The sequence below is a fragment of the Pinus tabuliformis genome, chromosome 2_2 (assembly GCF_031772625.1).
Source record: "Pinus tabuliformis cultivar Carrire ecotype Pingquan chromosome 2_2, CPIR1, whole genome shotgun sequence".
In the NCBI taxonomy this organism is placed as follows: domain Eukaryota; kingdom Viridiplantae; phylum Streptophyta; class Pinopsida; order Pinales; family Pinaceae; genus Pinus; species Pinus tabuliformis.
The window spans coordinates 568,061,788-568,082,622 of record NC_142300.1 but is presented as its reverse complement, the minus strand read 5'-3'; the positions used below and the strand labels follow the sequence as shown (position 1 = coordinate 568,082,622).

Here is a 20,835-nt window from a genome sequence, read left to right as displayed (position 1 = left end):
CTTGATGAGGAGATCCAACGAAGTGGTCTTGATCTTCAAGAGCTCTTTGATGAAAGAGCCCGGTTGAGGAAGGAAAGTACCCGGGTGGAAGCCGAAATCAAGCAGGTTGAGGAAGAGATAAGGAAGAAGCTTATTGGTAAGAAGGTTGTTGTGATTGAGCAAGAGGAGCTCGACTACATTGACAGGTTGGGAACTCACTACCGAGATCATCCAGAGGACATTCGGAAGCTAAGTTCCATGAACTTGGTCAATGGACACTTGGTTGGTGCACTTGAGCAGAACACGGTGGAAGGAAAGCTTGAAGCAAGTCAAGCTAGGCCGGGGCCGAGTTCCCTAGAAGGGCCAAGCAAGGAGGTGAAGTACCTTAAGAGGAATGTCAAGAAGGAGCATGAGCCTATTGACACTTCTGAGGCCGAATTCTTGAAGAAGGTTGCTGAGGTGAGACACAAGACAAAGCCAACAGAAGGAGGTGATTCCTTGAAGCTAAGTTTTGTGCAGGTGACCGTGAAGGGGAAGAAGTTTGCAGCTTTGGTTGATACGGGAGCTACTCATAGCTTCTTGAGTAGGAAAGCAGCAAAGTCCTTTGGAAAGAAGACAAAGATGGAAAAGGAATGGAGTGCTTTCAAAGCTATCAACTCTACCATTAGAGCAGTTGAGGTGAAAGTAGCATCGTGGTTCGGGAAGTTGGACTTGAGAGTTGTGGACATGGATGATCATTCTATGGTGTTGGGGCTGGACTTCATGGAGCTAGCACAAGCCATGCCAATGGTGGACCGGGACATTCTCTTGATCACAGCTGAAGGAAAGACCATGATGGTGCCTATGAATAGAAGGAGTTGCTTGGGTTATAGACCAAGGATGAATTCTATGATCTTGTATCCCAGAGATCCTAATGTGAAGCATGAGGATGTGAAACAAAAAGGACTTGGGAGTATTGTGCAAACAAAGGAAAAGAAGTTGGTGGACTTCATAGCAAAGGTTGGGAGGAAGAATGAAGGAAGTGAGAGGAAGACCTCACGAACATGGAGACATTTGATGGGAGCATCTTCTACTAAGGATCTTCACAATGGAGTTGCAAATGAAGGAAGCCCGAGTGCTACTTCAAAGGTAGTGGTTGATGAGGATTATGAAGGTAGAGATCCTGCTGGGATAGTGGACTTTTGTAGATATGCTATGGGCATATATGACTTTCAGTTGACAAAGAACAAGCTAGGTGAGCTTGGATGTACATGTGAGGAGATTGAAGTTGTGCATAGATACTTGAGGACACAACATCAATCTGACACATGGGTGGATGAGAGTCAGGGAGGAAACTTCCTGGCTTTCCTTTCTCTATAGATAACCTTGGAGGAAGGTTGGTGTGGAGGCCTTGGTAGGAAGGAACCACATCAACTTTGCAAGGGGCCTTGGAAGAGGCTTCTTTATGACAGGTGCAGACTTGGATGCAGATGACCAGAGGTTGAGATGGAGTCTACATGGGTTGGACATCATGGACAACTAGAGTCATGGACATCAGGTTGGTTATATGGAGCATGTTGCAGATGGGATGGAGTTTCCATGGACCTGAGCATGGGATGATTGATAGATTCTTGATGAGTCCGAAATGTAGCAGAAGTCAGGGAAAGACTTGTGATGGCATAAGGATGTGCATTCTTATGGTTTGGGTGTATGGTTAGACTGATCACCCGACTAGTTCGAGTCATGAGGGGTACCAATGTGCAGAGATATGTTGGCATTAGTCAAGACATGGTGACACATGTGTGTTGGCATCTGACAGGGAGACTACATGGAGGATGGACACATGATGAGGACTACATGAGATGTTGCAATGGAGATTGTGACATAGAGTCAACAATCATGGATCAAGAAGATGTCTGATGGAGAGCATACCGTGGAGGTGCATACCTTGGTATGGTGAGCTTGGTGACAGCTGGTCATTAAGCCGGGACATGGTGGAGAGGAGTCTCTACATATGTTGCAAGGATGTTTGCCTTGCGAAGAAGAGTTCACATCACGGATAAGTGATGATCTTGGTGGATGGCTACCAGGATGGTATGTTGTCGAGGACGACAACGATTTCCAGTGGGGGAGAATGTAATGCCCTGCGTTCTTGGGCACGGGCGCGCGCTCCCTCCGTCGTGGAAAATGACTAAGTGTAGATCGCCGTCGTGTATGAGCGCGCGCATATTGGTGGACTTGCGGAGTTTATATATGATGGGCGAACGACATACACGAACATACCCACACTTGGGTGAGCCGACGGTGGGAGGCGACATAGTATGGGCGTTCGTGTTGAAAGTTAGAAGGTCGGCCAAGGATGGGCGAGCGACCTTGTGAGCATATATATTGGATGGACCTGCGGTTCATTCTCATCATCGAACAATCGAACGAATTCGCACTTCGCTCCAACGCACAAGAGTTGTGCGCACTTGGGAGGAGGCGCAGGTCGCACTACAACGAGGACGCGGATGAGCCCGCCGAGCCGGGCGCGGTAGTTGAAGTGTGGACGGTTGTGTAGTGTGGTGCGCACGGGCGCTCACCGCACGGAGTTTGGTCTCGGTTGGGTGTTGAGGTTCGGGTGAGGGTTGTGCACAGGTGCGCCCACCCACCCAACGATACATGGGTGAAAACTTGATATATTACTTTGTATTTCGGTGGAGTCTTGGCAGACCGCCGTGCGCTCTTGCACGGGAGGGCGCCCTCCTGGTTATTGAACGCCAGTTGAGCGCGGCTCCCGGTCATCTAAAAATTCCGCATATATAATAAAAGATCGTTTATTATTATTATTGCCGAGTTGAATTATTATTGTTATATTGTTAATAGTTTCCGCACATTAATAATATGAATTCATGTTTATTATGAATTGTTGAAGGCGTAATTCGTAAAGTTAACTAACGGTGAACAAATTATTAACTTAGACGGTGCCGCACCCGCTCAATTAAACGAAAAAAGAATTAGAAGCGTGACACTTTACCTCCCGTTACAAAAGATTTCAATATGCTACTCTTGCGCTCTGTTTTTAATACATTTTTCAAATCTACAATGGATACTAGGGAATTAGTCGAGTCTTGTTTTCGGACGTTTTAGTGATAGTGGACGCAGAATCGGGGTCCGGGGAATTTGCTTAATAACTTTTTAAAAACTTATCATAACTTAAATTATTATATCATCAGGGGACCGTGAGGGCTGAGGGGTTATTTTCTGAACTATTATTTGAGAATGTAAGCTAATTTATCATTTTTATCAAAACGTCCGGGGACATTGAAGTTATTTTCACAAACAAATATTTGAGAATGTAAGTTGATTTATTATTTTTATTTTTAGAAAATCATATCTTTTGGAATGATTTGAACTCTTAAGTAATTCATAAGGGCAGACTTTGGGTTAGGTGATTTATAAGGGTAGATTTTCAAGAGGAACTTGGCCATTAACGGGTTTTGTTATATTATAACTATATTTTATATTTATGATTAAATTTTATTTTTTAAATTTTTATTATTAATAAAGTGTTTTATTATTTTGAGAGGTGTATTTTATTATATTTAAAAAGTTGATATATATTATTTAAATAAAAAATAAAATATTTAAAAAAATATATATAATTTGAGTTATAATGAAAATATAAATATATTTTTTGTATTCTAGTTTTTGTGTTCCATAATAAATTAAGCGAAGTTTTTTGGTAGAAAATTAAGTAAAGCCTTTCAGTAGAAATCATATATGAGAATTTTTTGGCCAACACTTTTCTAACCAACAAGGCGCTTTTCAAGAAACGACCAAAAGGTTAAATAGAGAACAATGTAGAGACATAATTTCAAGTAATAGCTATATTTGAACAATAATATTTAAATTATGATATTAATTTATTAATATATTAAAAACAACTATTATTAAGTAACAGCTATATTAAACAACTAGAATTTTGAAAAATAATATTTAAATTAAATTATTAAAACCAAATATTACTATTTAGAAAAATAATATTAATTATATTAGTTTATTAATTTATTAAAAATATTGATATGTAACTGCTATATTGAATGGCTAGTTTTTTGTGATATTAGTTTATTACTTTATTAAAAAGAAATATTAATAAGTTCTGAGAAATAATATTTAAATTAATTTATTAATAAAAAAATTAAAGAAATTGAGTCAAAAATTATGATGATGATGATGATAATGATGGAGAAACCAATTATTTAGTTTGATTTAAGATTTTATTCTTATGCTCAAAAAGCTTGGAGAGAAGCCTCCCGAGCTCACTACAATTTTGACATCGTAAAAGGCTAGGAAGGTCAGTATTGCAACAAAGATTTTGAAACTGAGATTTAATGTGCTTGTACGCGGGGCACTCTAAGAAGAAATGATTTTCATCCTCGATGTTCATATTGCTAAGAGGAAATGTAAGAGGAAATGGTTTTCATCCTCGATGTTCATATTGCTAAGACGAAATGATTTTCATCCTCGATGTTCATATTCTCATAGAGATGGCAGAACCTTTCCATCCATGGTGTTTTAGGAACTGCCCAATGACCTGTTTCACTATGGAGCTCATGAGAGTTCATTCTAATCATGGCTATATTAATTTTCTTCTTTGAGCTAGTTAAAATAGAGAGATACTTTTGATATTCTAGGGTGGGATTGATGACCTCCTTATAATATCTTAATTTTCTTTTAGCTGCTAAATCTTTCTAACACCACATTTTTCTTTGAACTTAGAAGTAACAATATTTTTAATGTTATTAATGTTTTTCAATACAACATTCTCATCGATCTCCTAATGGTTTAACCAGGCCCTGGTGTCTTTATACCAACCTCATTTGAACCTTAGGTGGTTTTGGCTAGAATTTAAAGCTAGCTTAGGAAGTCTATGGTCTCCTATGTTATTGAGTTTGTGTTTGTACAACAGAAGTCTAGTGATAGCTATAGCTAGGCTCTCAATAGGGGAAAGGCCCATTTCTATAAGGAGAATACGTTATAAAACGCTTCCGGATTTGCTCAATCTTTCTCCAGGATTCTCTTGAAATGTTACAACCCCAAACCTAACATCCATATAAAATAACCGGAGTGACTAAAGTTTCAAAGAGGAACTTCTTTCTATCCCACATTACGAGGCATTCCATTTTACAATTATTTTCAAGACCAAAATAAGCTTTCCATCCCCCATTAATCATTTTTCTCAATGTTATAGTTCCAGTTGAGCTTGTGATGAATATCAAATCCTAGGTACTTGTAGGAAGACACTTCCTCCATGTTACTATTGTCATACATAAAATTAGTGTAAGTGTCCTTCTTGGATTTGATAATCATAAATTTTGTTTTGTCAGCGTTAACAATCATACTCATGGTAAAGCAGAAATCCTTAAGAAGTCTAAGTTTCTTATCAAGATCAGATGGGCACCTTGCTAGAAGAACAATATCATCAGCGCAGAGAAGAAGGACGATGACTATCTTAGCTAAGATCGTGCCAGCACATCCTGCTTCCTCTAAACAACCTTCTAGTTTGTCGATGTAAATGCCAAATAGGGTAGGGGAGAGGGGGCAACTTTCTTTAACTCCGATATTACACTTAATATCTTTCGACCACCCCTCATTGCTCTTTAACTTGACAGTTACATTCTCGTATAACCTTATAGTGGTAGCTCTCAACTCAAAAGGAACCTTTAGCTCTTGTAATATGTTCCAAAGGTTGTTTCTAGGAACCATATCGCAAGCCTTTCTAAAGTCCACAAAGCAACAAAAGAGATTGGATTTATCATTGTGGCATTCCTCCACAATGATTTTCAACATAACGAGGTGGTCTGTTGTTGAGTGTTGCTTTCTAAAACCCTCTTGGCCTTTAGCCTGCTTATCTTCACTTTCAAGCCATATGCTCAGCTTCCTTTCCAAAATAATACCATATTACTTGGCTAGGAGACGGATGATCATAATTGTTCGTTAATTAGAGGGGTTATTTGTATCCCCACTTTTAAAAATATGGATAATGAGGCTTTGAGTCCATGGTTTAGGGAACCCTTGATTGACCACTTGATTGAAAAGCTTGTGAATGTGGGGGATGAGGGCAGACCTCCAATTTTTAAGATTTCTGCGTGGTAACCTTCAATGTCGAGTCAAGACGGGATCATTTGATAAATAATTAATGGAAATAAAATAAACTAAATTAAAAATAGTTAATGGAAAAATAAATAAAACAAAACAAAAATATACACAAGTCAAAAGAAATATATAAATAAAAATAAAAATAAAAATAGAAATAAATAAATAAAAATAGAAACATATATATATTCAAAGAAAAGTAATCAATAAATAAAACGGGATCAAACAATAAAATATGGGGCTAAGGCCCATTAAACAAATAAAAAAAATTCATAAAAACACGAAAGATCAAGAAAATAAATTCTAATGAAAAATAAATCAACAACAAATACTATAAAAGATAAACAAGCAAACAAAATAAATCCCAAAAAGAAGCCTAAAAAACTAGGACATGACCCTACTTCTACTAATATTCCAACCATCATCTGGTCTATTTTCAATTTCTAGGGCTTCCCTCAATTTACGATGATGGAAATGACTAACCCTAACAACTACTTAGGCCTCCTCATAAATATATATTTGATTATTTTTATTTAAAAACATTATTTTATAAATAATTTTGGTTTTTTATTAATATTATAATTCTTAAAAAAATATTTAAAAAAATATTTCATTTTCATCTTCACACCAATAAAATATTTAAATATTTATATTAAATAAAATAAACATAATATCTAAATTAATATCACTTAGATATACTATTTAAATATCTATAACTACATATATAAAATAAAATAAAAATTCTATCAAATAAAAATATTTAATTGATTTTTACATTTTAAAGACGGAAACCAGAGATGAGCTACCCTAGTTAGGCCGATAGGCCTTTCTTTGAAAGGAACCTTTCGTCGTCCTACTCCTTCTGACGCTGACACCTGGCGAAATTCGTCTCTGTTCAGGAAACTAATATAGGTTGACACCTGGCGAACTTAGTCTTCGTTCAGGAAATGACTACCTCAGACACCTGCCGCTCTTCGTCTTTGTTCAGGAATATCGGCCTGCATATCGGCCTCATCCATCCCCTGGACGCCTTCCCTTACAATCTTTTCTGAGCTGTTGGAGATCCGTTATCCGTTTCTTGACAGAGACTATCAGTTTCTTGACAGAGACGAAAGAAAGGGCTTGGATTTGTATAATAGATGGGATTTGAGCATCGGATTTACGTTAGATGACGATGTCGTGCCTGGCAGATCCGAAGGGTTTATTTTTGGCTGCTATTTGATATCAGAGTTCTGTTTTTGCAGGGTTGGGGTGTAGCCGTTTTAACAGGGGTCCCTCGTTCAGACGCAGTCTTTAAAACGAATCCTGTAAACTTTCTGAGCGAGAAAACGTTGAAAGGAACCTTCTTTGGAAATTATAAGCCTCGTACTGATTTGCCAGGCCTTGTAGAGATGTATTTGAATGGGGTACCTGCTGTTACTTTGGTTTGGTATTTGGATTGGAATAGCGATGAAGAAGCGGTACCAGGAGAGTCCTCCTCGGCATCACGCGAATGAGAGTGATGGCGGTTCCAACTCCAAGAAGAGGCAGAAGCAGCAGCAGCAGCCCTCCAATGGAAGAATTAGGCTCCCACCAACCAATTCAAAGCAGGCATCTTTTGAAGATTCATCTCTCAAATCAGCAACCCCAAGGGCGGTTAGTAGATTCAACTGCTCTCGTATTGTGTTTTTTTGGTCTCTCAGCTTTGTTATTCATTGAATACAGCATTAAACCGTTTTCTTGTATTTTTCAGAAGTCCAGCAATCACAGTAAGCACAGGGCTGCCAAAATAGCCAAGGTGTGCTTTGCCTTACTTTAACTACATTTGATTTTTTATTGTTCTTATCAAACATTTGCTTACTGTATTGGGGCATTCGTGGATGATAGGGGAAAGGATTGAAATTTTAACTTTCATCCATTTACACAATAAAAATCATGTATTTGCATTGAAAGTGACTGCTAATGAACTTGATTGGAAGGACTAAAACTGGATGTCGGGGTGTAGACAACCAATCTACATTTTGTGCACAAAGATAATTTAATTTCTTCTTCCTTCTTGACAAAGAAACCCAGCAAATAGGCTTGTGCAGTGAACTGTTATAATCCCCACCCAACGGTTCATACTGGTCAAGGGAATCAAGTCTAGCAAATGATAAGTCCTAATGAGGTAATCAATGTTTTGGATTAATACTCCTTTAACAACATAAAAGATTCCAGATTTTGAAGACTGATCAGTTACCAAAATTAGAGGAGATGCCCAAAATATTTCCTTATTTAATTATGAGCTGTTAAACTCATAGAAGCATAACAGTTGAGACAAAAGCAACACAGGATTAAGTTGAATATTGGTGGGACTGGAGGTTACACACGTGATACTCTGCGTAACACATAGAACTTGCTTTTGTTTGTACAAATGTTGACAATTTTATGGATCCTCCAGTAGAGAGGCATGAGTGATGTCGATATTCCTTTGCATCATAGGTGGATACTCAACAACTAGGAACCTGCCTTTTTACCTGCTTGGGGGATCTCAAGCTTACCATGATTTGTTCTACTACTAAAAGATGGTATGCCTGTCGCTCATGATCATGCTTGTATGCTAAGGTTTGATTAATGCATGCAGATATCCCCATCAAAGCAGGAAGTGGAAGTTGCAGAAACTTTATATGATCTTGCAAGGATGTTTGTAAATCAAGCAAGACCTAATGAGCCAATTCGTGAAGTTAAGGTGGATCCAAAGCTAGAGTGGCAGCCTGAGGTGAAACCTGAACCAGCAAGTGCTACTTCATTATTTCCTGCATCTGATGCAACATCAGCTCAATCTATACAGCACGCTCCATCATCTGGTCTTGGACCATATGTTGCTGCTGCCAGCTCCCCATCATCAACTCAGACTCCTTTTCACTCAGGAGGTATGATTTTGATGCTTATTCCTGTAGATACTGAATCCACATTGTGAAGACAATTCTTTCTTAATCTACAATTAATTGAATTAGGTTATAATCCCAGTTTAATTCCCATGCTCTGTGGTCCCAACACTGCAAGTGCGGACTTGATACATTCAAAGCTATGTTTTAGCTGTGTTATTTTACTTCCAAAATCTTCTTTCATTTCACTTAACTACTTTCATTTCACTTAACTATATTGGCAGCACCCAAAAAGAAACGGCCACATGGCTCAAAGGTGAAGGTTGGGGGAAAACCAGTGGCATCAACTGCTACTAGCCCATGCATATCGGCCACTTCATTGGGAGTTGCTACAGAGTTTGTTGATGCCAAACAAGTTCAGCAACAGACACAGTCTACCAGAATACCTTCAGCAGGATCAATAGTAGTCCCAGAGATATCATTGGCAACTGGCTCCTCTACCTCAACTGCTGTGCCAGTATCATCTTTGCCAACTAAACAATTGCAAACGGTGGACAATAACTCTGCAACGAGTGATAAAAAATAATATAGAATTGAAGTCAGTGGCCATGCACTGGTGGACAACACAAGTACCAAAGAATCTGTAGTTGTTGCTGACAAGAGCGAGGATGTTGTTGGGAACTCTGTTGCCAGAGAAGACATGACTAAAGTTGAAAATGAGGAAAGGTAAGTTTAATTTCTGGCCTTTGTAATTCTGAATATGTTGGTCTAGCATAAATGCCACTGATGTGCTATTCTAACAATGTTATCCATGTTGCTCACAGATCAATGCCATCACCCCCAGTTGAAGTTGCTTGTACTACAAAAGTTGAAATTGATTTGATGGTAAGCTTTAGGGTAGTCGCTTTTGCAACTTACGGATATATTCATGTGTGTTGGAAGTTAAATGGGCAGTCCTAAATGGGTTGCTTGTGTTTAATTTAAGAAAGGTCGGGAACAATCTTGTAGCTTCTGATCATGTATTATCTATTTTGAATTCTTTTTTGGACATATTGTACACATAATTGTGTCCAACCTGGATATTGAATTGTATTTATGTGACGATGGCTGTCTTTGGCTTCTTTGCTATTAGAAATAGCTGTTTTGATCACTTTTTTCATGAGAGTTAAAAGTTGTATGGTTTATTCGTTATTTTACAGGTCGTTGCAATTTTCTTTTACAGTTCCCTGCATGCATCTGCCCTTTTTTCTTAAAAGAATGTTCAAAATTAATTTTTGTAATTCTCAAAATTTCTATGATGTGTTGTACCAATCAATTTAAGTGTCATAGTTACACTTTCATTTGAGGGAAAAAAAAAAATTTTGTGATTTTTCCAAATTGTTGAAATGTTCATCTTTTTTTCTTTTTAAAATAGAAATATTGAGAAAATAAATTAAAAATATGTAACTACATATATGTAATTTTTTATTTCTAAGAAATATAGTGAAAATATATATATATATATACATATATATATATATATATACTCTCAGATGAAAATAGTGGCTGTAAATATCATTCCAATTAAAATTGGACAAAAAAATTTCACACGTTTTCTTCTTCACTCTAAACTTTCTATCATCGAGGGATCTGTTATGTTTATATCAGCTTATAACTATTTCATGATAGCGGATATATTTTAGAGATTGAATTATATATTTTCAAAATTCAATCAATATAAACAAATCAAATAGTTGAATTTTGCAATATCAATAAATTGACTTTTCTTATATCTATAAAATGAGCACTTGATTTCTAAGGCGGTGGAGGCCTTTTATGAACTGGACGTGGATTCCATGAGGGCGGCGTCTCGGATGGAGAAGTTTAGTCATCTGCCAGAGGTCCATGATAATAATGACTGGAACTGCAATACTCCTGGGCATCCTCTACTATTTTGCAGATCCAGTATTGATTGCCATAGGGCAGAGTAAAGAAATCTTTGCAGATCCAGTATTGATTGCCATAGGGCAGAGTAAAGAAATCTCTGCTGCAGGAGGTATTTTTGCCAAAGGTCTTATTCCTCAGTTGTTTGCTTTTGCCCTCAATTGCCCATGCAGAGGTTTTTGCAGGCTCAGAACATAGTGGCCCCTCTTGCCTATATTGTTGTTGGGACATGTGTATTCCTTACATTGGTCACCTGGGTGGCAGTAGACAAGCTAGGATTTGGCCTGCTAGGGATAGCCTAATAGTGAGTTTGACTTGGTGGGTTCTGGTCATTACTACTTCCTTGTATATATTCTATAGCCCATACTGCAGGCATACATGGACGGGCTTCACCTTGAAGGCCTTCACAGGACTCTGGTCATACTTCAAGTTAACTCTAGCATCAACTGTTATGCTAATGTATGCCTTAATACTCTTTGCAAGATACACAAATTATCTTAATTATGTCTGGATGTTTACATAATAGTTTAGCCTGTTTTGACAAGTTTTGTTTTGTTCTACACCTCATTCTGCAGTTTGGAAATATGGTACATTGAAGTATTGGTGCTTGTATCGGGTTTGCTGCCAAATGCAGAGGTCGCTCTGGATTCCATTTCTGTTTGGTATGAGACTTTCCCATTTAAAGATAACTAATTTAAAGCCAAATACAAGCTCCATGCCTATGCATTGTCCCAACTTAGTTAGACAGCTATGCCAGTTAATAGATCTCTAACGTACCAGGTTTTGAACATATATGTAGCATGAATTATTACAACTGGGAGTTGATGGGAATGTTGGGTCTCAGTACAGCTGCAAGGTATACATTTATGATTTATAGTAATATATTGTTTTATTGGGGCATTTTTATGGCTATTGCAGATTTTGGGAATATCTTTAAATCTGACCATCCAGAGGGGTCAAACAATTGACCCCTCTCCTCGAGGTAGGATTCTCCAATATTGGGCAAAACTGCAATTCACATAAATTCAGCGGTTTTATATAGCATGGTATACCTTTTTTTTCCCATTTGTTGTATCTAAAAATTGCTTTTCTTTATTGTTGTATTTATATTATTTGCAGTATAAGAGTGGGTAATGAGCTGGGAGCCAGGAGACCTAAAACTGCAAGATTTTCAGTTATAGTTGTGGTGGTCACTTGCTTCATAATAAGTGTCATACTTGCCACTGGGATTCTGATACTGAAGAAAGAACTCGCCATGGAATTCACAAGCAGCACTGTGGTTATATGCTCAGTCTATGCATTGATACCTCTGCTTACAATATCTGTTCTCTTGAATGGCACCCAACCCATTCTCTCAGGTTGGAATTTTCATATCAACAATTTATTTGTAGTAGAAAGCTGGTAGTTGATGTTTGCTATATTTAGGTTATATTTTCATTGACATTATAAAGGTATTGTGATTGCAAGGGTGGCAATTGGATGTGGATGGCAAGCTGTGGTGGCATATGTGTTACTTTCATGCTACGATGTATATAGCTCTTTACCTGATCTATTCATTGGCAGGTGGGCTCAATAACTGTTCCAGAAGTTATTGAAAATGCATCGTCAAACCAAGATAATGATAATCATGAACCAGTACCCAAAGCTAAGAATACCGAAATTTACGATGAAACTAAGGAATCTATTGTAGAGACAGGGCATGGGCAATGCAAAGATTGGTATACTCAAAATAACAATGAGAAAGTTGGGGAGACGGGAGAACCAACAGATTATTTGAGCAAGAGGGAAAAGGAGGATGTGGATAAACAAATGCTGGAGGGAGCTGCCAAAAAAGCTGTGGAAGATTTAATGGATCAGACAGTAGATGGATCTGGTAGGTGGAATGCATTTCAATAAAATTGAAATGGATTCTGTAACTTAATATATCTGCTCTTTTTAAGTTGCTAGCGGGGATTCACTTATTTTCCTTAATTGCTTTTGTTTCAATGCATATTTATTGTTTCTGTCATTTCTTGTGCTGTATAAACAAATTTAGCTTTATTGCCTTCCATGACAACCAGAACATAAAGTAGCGCTACAAGTCTACCACTATCCGTTTCTTTGGGTGTCACTGGCTGGCCTGGCGGGGTTCCTTCATCAGGGTATTTGCACAAAACTTTGGTTGCCTGTTTAGTGTCTAGAGAAATTTTGATATGCTGCATCAAAGCAGGGTATATTCACATTTTATTTGAAATCTTTCACAGGTATCACTCACTTGCAAACCATAATTGTAGATAATACTGTGTGGTCATATTTCCCAGTTTTTTTTTTTTTTTTTGTCCGTACCATGACGGGAGCAATCTATGCTTATCATATCTAATTAGAGTTATAATTATGGTTTTAATCTTTCCTTCCTTGATTGTTAAATTTGCAGGAGCTTGAACTGGATAAATTTGTTACAGACAAGGTTTCTTTTGCTGACATCAACAAGGCATTTGATCACATGCTTAAAGGAGAGGGTCTAAGAACTGTAATTAAAGTCATCCAGGATTAGTGACAAATATGAACACAGTTGGAATATCTCCAATGTTATGAAGGCATGCTGAACTATTTCAAACTGTTATGTGATTAATGTCGTGGCTTTTATGTGTAACTATGGTATGCAATTAAAGTCCTGGAAAGCATGTAAACAGTTATAATAATTTTAGGGTAAGTATGATGTTTAAGTTTTGACACTGCTTCCAAAAAAGCCATCCAAAAGGTCATTACTATAATAGCTTGATTAGAAATAGATTGAATGAGAAGGTCCAGATGGGTATTCAATCATCTCCATCCATCTGTTCTGCATCCTTAGTGCTTACTTGAACAATATATCAGCCTTCATATTTATCCCTTGCAGACATGCTGAAAAGATAATGACATGGAATTTTTCCTTGCTTCTCTGATTCCGTCCAATGATGGGCCAACTGCAAATTTTCCTGATTGAAATTTCCATTTGACCTCTTTGCAATGTGTTTGGAATCTCTTATCACCTGTAGACAATTTAAACCTTTCTCTATTGCTATTTTCAGAATCTACCAAAAAGCATAAAGTTCTGCTCTGTTGTTTGATCCATCTCCTACAGCTCTGCTTTGAAACTGATCTCGTAATTGTCTCTTAAAGTAATGCCTCATGATCCACAATAGCTGGGATTACCTTGACAAGCCTCGTTGAAATAACTCCACACTATTGTTATATATCTATTCTTGTGTCAAACTTGATTAGGAATAACATCTTTGTTTTGAATTCTTTTCATTTCTTGCTAGCCAAATAGCTTAAGTCACTGTACAAGGACAGTCTGATGCCCACATGTAGTTAATACAGAATGTATTTTGAAAACTAGGATTTAGCTTTGTAGTGCTTGAATCATCATTTCATGTTGGTTTTCATTTGTTAGTAGCCAGATCATTTCTCTTACAATATGATTGTAATATCTTTTGTTTCTCTTACAATATGATTGTAATATCTTTTGTTTCTCTTCTGTGGGAAATTTTGTACAGGAGTTCAAACAATGTATATAAATAGAAAGATGCAGAAAATGACAGTCAAATTTTGTACTCAGAATTATGACAAGAAAGCCCCTGCTGGGTTTGTGAGGAAAGAGAGCTTCAACACCAGTTCTGTCTCCAACCGCCAAGATGATCAGTGCGCTACTAACATGTTTAGTGAAGAATTTCTGCTATTCTCTTGTAATCTATATGCCCCCAAAGCTCCTCATAGATGAGAATATTTGCAGGATGTTAATATTGTTGTAAGTTTGTAGTAGTTGTGGAATGACTTACTTTTGCGCTGCTTCTCATCTTCAACAACAAGAGTTTCTGTGGTGAATAAGCAGAATCCATGTCCTGCCTTGTGAAGCAGCTCTCCACTGTGATAGCGTTCTTTGTAATGTCTCTAATAAATCCTTTAGACTTCTATTTCATTCTGTAATATGATGGGATTCACTCTACAAGATTAGGGAATTCACTCTACAGAGTCCATGTCATACCTTCTGAATCAGCTCTCCACTTATGTTAATTTTCTCTGTAATGACCCTAATAAATCCTATATAATGAGATTTCATTTTGTAATATGATGGGATTTCACTCTACAAGATTGGTTTTAGTTTTACTTGTATTGTGGTATATGAAATTTCTTTTACTTGTAATAGGATGGGATTTCATTCTGTAATATCATGGGATTTCCCTCTGCAATATTTGCTACTAAATTTTACAATTCCAAATTAATAATCCTATCGGCCTCTCTTTCTACCTTTTGGGACAATTGCTAGTTACGACTTTATGAATGGCTCAACTAACTTTCAGCCTAGATGTGCGTGATTGATATACAACATCAAAATGTGATTGTAGAGTTGCACATGATTAATATACAACATCGATGTGTGATTACAGAGTCAGAAAAAATTTAGATGAAATTTGTATTATTAAAATAAAGTGAAGAAAATTTTGAAGTTATTTTTAAAAAATTGGAAAAATAAAACCTTTAAATATTTCTATAAAAATCCTCGATCACAAGTGATATATTTATTTAGGTTGTCGTAAAAAAAACAAAACTATTGTGTATCTTATTCAATATCTTAATTTAAATGAGGGGAAAAAGTAATTTTTAAATGAGGGAAAAAAGTAATATAAATTACTTGGGTCCTTCCTTAATTTTTCAATTTTAGAAACAACATTGGATCATAGTATAAATATCTCTTGGAATAGATATCTATACCGTATGAAAAAAGAAAATCGACCACATTAACATATTGACCCATACCTATTTATTGACATATAAAAGAAAAAAATAATATAAATTACCAATTTAGATCTATCTTTGATAAATTTTATAATTTAGAAATCAAATCTCTTTTCGCTCTAATTATACACCTCATTGTCCTTATTATCCAATATCTCAATTTAGATCTCAATTTAGATGATGATCAGCTAGTGATATATTTATTTAGGTTGCCATAAAAAACAAAACCATTGTCTACATTATTCAATATCTTAATTTAGATGATAGAAGAAAAAAATAATATAAATTACCAATTTAGATCTATCTCTGATAAATTTTCTAATTTAGAAATCAAATCTCTTTTCACTCTAATTGTACACCTCATTGTCCTCATTATTCAATATCTCAATTTAGATGATGATCAACCAGTGATATATTTATTTAGGTTGCTGTAAAAAAACAAAACCATTGTCCACATTATTCAATATCTCAATTTAGATGATAGAAGAAAAAAATAATATAAATTACCAATTTAGATTTAGATCTATCTCTGATAAATTTTCTAATTTTGTCACTCTAGTTGTACATCTCATTGTCCTCATTATTCAATATCTCAATTTAAATGATGATCAGCCAGATATATTTATTTAGGTTGCCCTAAAAAAACAAAACCAATGTCCACATTAATCAATATCTCAATTTAGATGAAATTACCAATTTAGATGATAGAAGAAAAAAATAATATAAATTACCAATTTAGATGATAGAAAAATAAATAATATAAATAACCAATTTAGATCTATTCTAAAAATCAAATCTCTTCACTCTAATTGTGCACCTCATCTAATTGTACACCTCATTGTCCTCATTATTCAATGTCTCAATTTAGATGATAATCCCCCTGTGATATATTTATTTAGATTGCCCTAAAAAACAAAACCATTGTCCACATTATTCAATATCTCAATTTAGATGATAGAACAAAAAAAAATATAAATTACCAATTTAGATGATAGAAGAAAAAAATAATATAAATTACCAATTTAGATAATAGAAGAAAAAAATAATATAAATTACCAATTTAGATAATAGCAGAAAAAATAATATAAATTACCCATTTAGATCTATTTTGACAAATTTTTTAATTTAAAAATCAAATCTCTTCACTCTAATTGTACACCTCATTGTCCTCATTATTCAATATCTCAATTTAGATGATGATCAACCAGTGATGTATTTATTTAGGTTGCCTTAGGAAACAAAACCATTGTCCACATTATTCAATATCAATTTAGATGATAGAAGAAAAAGCTAATATAAATTACTAATTTAGATGATAGAAGAAAAAAGTAATATAAATTACCAATTTAGATAATAGAAGAAAAAAATAATATAAATTACCAATTTAAATGATAGAGAAAAAAATAATATAAATTACTAATTTAGATCTATCTCTGATAAATTTTCTAATTTAGAAATCAAATCTCTTTTCACTCTCATGGTAAAGTTTAAACCTCAAACCTCATTATCATTGTACACCTCACTATCATATCAATAATATCACACTATGATATCAATAATATTAATAATCAATAGTGATAGAAAATATATATATATAGATCACCAATGTAAATTTATCTCATAAATAAAATTCAGAAATCAAATCTCTTTTCACACAGATTATACACCTTCTCCAATAGTGTATATACACTATAATATGTAAAAATGTTCACAAAGCAGAATACTAGAACACGATTTCCATACTGTACGCTCTCTGATGAATCAAATCTCTTTTCACACAGATTATACACCTTCTCCAATAGTGTATATACACTATAATATGTAAAAATGTTCACAAAGCAGAATACTAGAACACGATTTCCATACCGTACGCTCTCTGATGAATCAACTATCTTTACACATTCATATCTGTAGCACATTCAAATCTGTGGCAAAATATGATAAGAAACGTAATTACAAAGATATCAAATCGAACTTATCAAAAATCTATTTACAGTTTCCAGGGATTTGATTAGGCCAACTGACCACTTGATGCTTTATACAATACATCGAATGCATACAACAGTAGGGTCCCCTTCATTAGCGCATTTTGAATAAAACTGATAGTATAATAATAATAGGAAATTAAGGAAATAATTATTAAGTAGGTACCCAGCAGCTGAGTGCCAATGCCATTGCAGGCGCGCCGTTGCCAACGGCCCTCTTCTGTTGCAGTCCATACTGATGCGGAAGAGATTTGTTGCTATTAGTGCTGTGAGACTTATCCCATCGTCTCTTCTGCAAACAGGAGTTTGGGGAAGGAGGTGCTGATTTCTTGTGTGTGGGGATTAACACAGTGCCCAGCCATGACTCTGCAGTGGTGGCTATCCTAGACACATTATGCGATCGTTCTTTGGATCTCAATCCTCCTATGTCGATGCTCCCAGACAATGCCGCCACAGCCCCAATAGTAGCTTTCATGGTCGCCTGTTCTCTTTGATAGCTACCATTACAGATTGAAGCCACTGTTGCGTCGGTCATAGATGACTTGCTCGGCTTCATTCTGCTATGCGCGTTATGCCTTTCTCGGCCTAGAAATTTGCGTGTGAGATTTCAGATAGAGATAATGGAGGAGAATGCGGAGAATGCTTAATAAAGTTGTGTTGCCTGCGTGTGAAGGGGAAGGATCTATCATATGGGCATGTCCTCGGCTTATAGAGGAGGAGAATTGGGACGTGGATCTCAAAACCGTTGGTTTGGATAGAGCATGCTTTCCATTGGCACACGTATTGGGCCAGATGTCGCTTTCCCACTGTTGTCAGTGTAGATGTCACACTTTCCTAAACCGTCAGTGCGAATATCAAGAAACAGGTGCCTTCACAGTTTCGCAGATAAGGAGGCCAGGAAGGCAGATCCCGTGGTGGGTGGCTACAGGCTATAGCAGTTGGCTTCGTGCTCTATAATTGAGCATGACAGTCGTTTCGTTCGGATTTAAAATATTGAAATCGAGATCATAGATGCATATGGCTTTTTGTGTTTTCATTAATCTAGACTTACACATCCACATTTCCATCTTTTGCACTGCATTTTTGAGAAGTTTTTGGTCGAATAATTAGACCCTACGTTAACATTTGCGAGGGGCAGCAAGGAATAATTTTGGGATTTTAAATATAGTGACTATATGATTTATACTAGGTTTTAGGTGACTATATGATTTTTTTTATTGCTTATTATAAAAAGTTTATCAATATTTAAAATAAAAACTATTATTGAAATTTATGGAGATTTTTGATAATATATACAAAGAAAACTTTAGTGATGGGATAATTAGATCAATATTGATGCAACGCAATGTAAAGTAAGCAAGGGTAGGCATGTTATGAGAGTTTAATTGAGATGCCACCTTGCTCTACCAACAATCACTAATCACCCTTAGATACCATGTTCCAAGTGACATTCCTCTACTGGTGCATCCCTATATCATCAAGAATTCCATTTACTAAGAGATGAAAACGGAGGGGCCTTCAAACCCTCTATGAAGTAATTTGTCCAACATTTTCACCTTGGTTGCTTGGCATAGAGGACAGTAATGGGTGCTAATTGCACTAACTAGATCCCTCCCAATGATTTATGTGAAATGAGATCATCCATGTTTGTTGAAAAACTAGCTACTTTCTTATCTCTCATTTCACTTCCACTTTATTAGTTTGTTACCCCATGAATAGAGAAAATTATAGTCATTGTTATGGCCACAAACACTACAAAGATATTCAATTCTAGAGCTTCCACAGCTCTATCAAGAATGAGACCATCCATATTTGCTCGATTAATGGTTTCCTTCTTATCTCTCCTTTTGCTTCCCTTATGCTGGTTTGCTACATCCTAAAGAAGCGAAGTACAACAACCATCTTGGTCAAAATAATATTAATGTTATTATAATACTTTCTTCATACCTTCATGGGTAAATCTACTTGTAGGATAAATTGATCATAACACTAGGTAGCTCTCAAATTTCTAAATTTAAGTGAATTTCTTTCCCTACAAGGATACAACCACATACGAGGCTATAATGTAACCACCCCTCCCACATTTAGCCACTTTAATTAGCCTATTGGAGTAAATATGAACTGAGGGCTACTACTACATGAACCAACCTCCTAAGTACAGTTAAGGAAGTGTAGTCAACAAATTGGAACTTTACTGACCTTCCTTAGGAGCTATAGGACACCCAGGAGCTAAACAACCACTCAAAATGCCCAAACCCTAAGTTGGATTATTTTTTAAGTGACCTGAGCCCACGACCACATGCATGACAAGACCTCCATGCAATTATAGGCCTCAAAACCACACGCATAAACCTGTAAGGGTGTGGTTATAGCCCAAAAATTCTAGTTCAGAGGATGTGGTCTCAAATTCTGAAACATGATTTCAGGCTAGCCTCCATACCACTACCCAAAACTCAATGAGACTTTCCAGAATGATAAGTAACAATAGGAGAAATCCATTCATACAAAACTTGATCAAGGACTTGAGTTAACCAGGCCTAACTATGATAGTCATTTCGTCCAACATATGGTGAATGTGTAATCTACAAGTCATGAATGCATATCTGAACATAGGAGTGTGAAACTTATTTGAGATTCACCAAGAAGGTCTAAGGCCCTCTCTTAGTAACTACAATAACATTTATTAGCTCATGCATTCATTAACCATTCATCAACTAAGAAAAACATATCAAGAGCGATAGCTAGAATATGTTATAGAACCATGTTTATAACCAACATATAACCAAAATAATAACCATGATAGAATAACCATCAATGACACATAATAACAAGTATAAGTACTCATAAGCTACAATAGAAAAATAACTCTTAATAACATATGAAAAATCCAACCATGTCAAGGACTTCCATGTACCACCCGACCATAGATTGGGCTAAACCAAATCTTACTTTCAGCCAATCACCCTCATGCCATATTCCAACCTTGAATTTGTGACTCAAAACATAAAAAAACATGGCTTCCCAGAGTTTTAACCACCACCATTATCATGCTCCCGCATTCTTGCCAAAACTGATCAAGAGATCACTAAGCCCAAAACAAGCTTGGATGCCTCATAAATTCTTCACCATTACCTTGAGGAATTTTCCTATCTCCACCCACATGTCAAGGGCTTCCTGGAGATTAAACCACCTCCACCCCCAACCCTTGGGAATTTTCCTTAGACCAT

The 20,835-nt window shown here is 36.1% G+C and overlaps 1 protein-coding gene and 1 long non-coding RNA gene across 2 annotated transcripts; both read left to right on the top strand.

Moving 5' to 3' along the window:
* The first annotated feature begins 7,298 nt into the window (after positions 1 to 7,298).
* LOC149193936 (uncharacterized) lies at positions 7,299 to 10,195 on the top strand. Its single transcript, XM_089407484.1, has 7 exons — positions 7,299 to 7,731; positions 7,829 to 7,873; positions 8,699 to 8,987; positions 9,227 to 9,492; positions 9,604 to 9,668; positions 9,767 to 9,827; positions 10,142 to 10,195. The coding sequence occupies exons 1-7, from the start codon at positions 7,498 to 7,500 to the stop codon at positions 10,193 to 10,195; spliced, it is 1,014 nt and encodes a 337-aa protein (XP_089263610.1). The 5' UTR covers positions 7,299 to 7,497.
* A 1,256-nt stretch (positions 10,196 to 11,451) lies between these two features.
* LOC149193935 (uncharacterized) lies at positions 11,452 to 12,089 on the top strand. The gene is made up of 3 exons (XR_016255009.1): positions 11,452 to 11,527; positions 11,665 to 11,721; positions 11,985 to 12,089. It is a non-coding gene; the product is annotated as an uncharacterized LOC149193935 (long non-coding RNA).
* Positions 12,090 to 20,835: the final 8,746 nt, after the last annotated feature.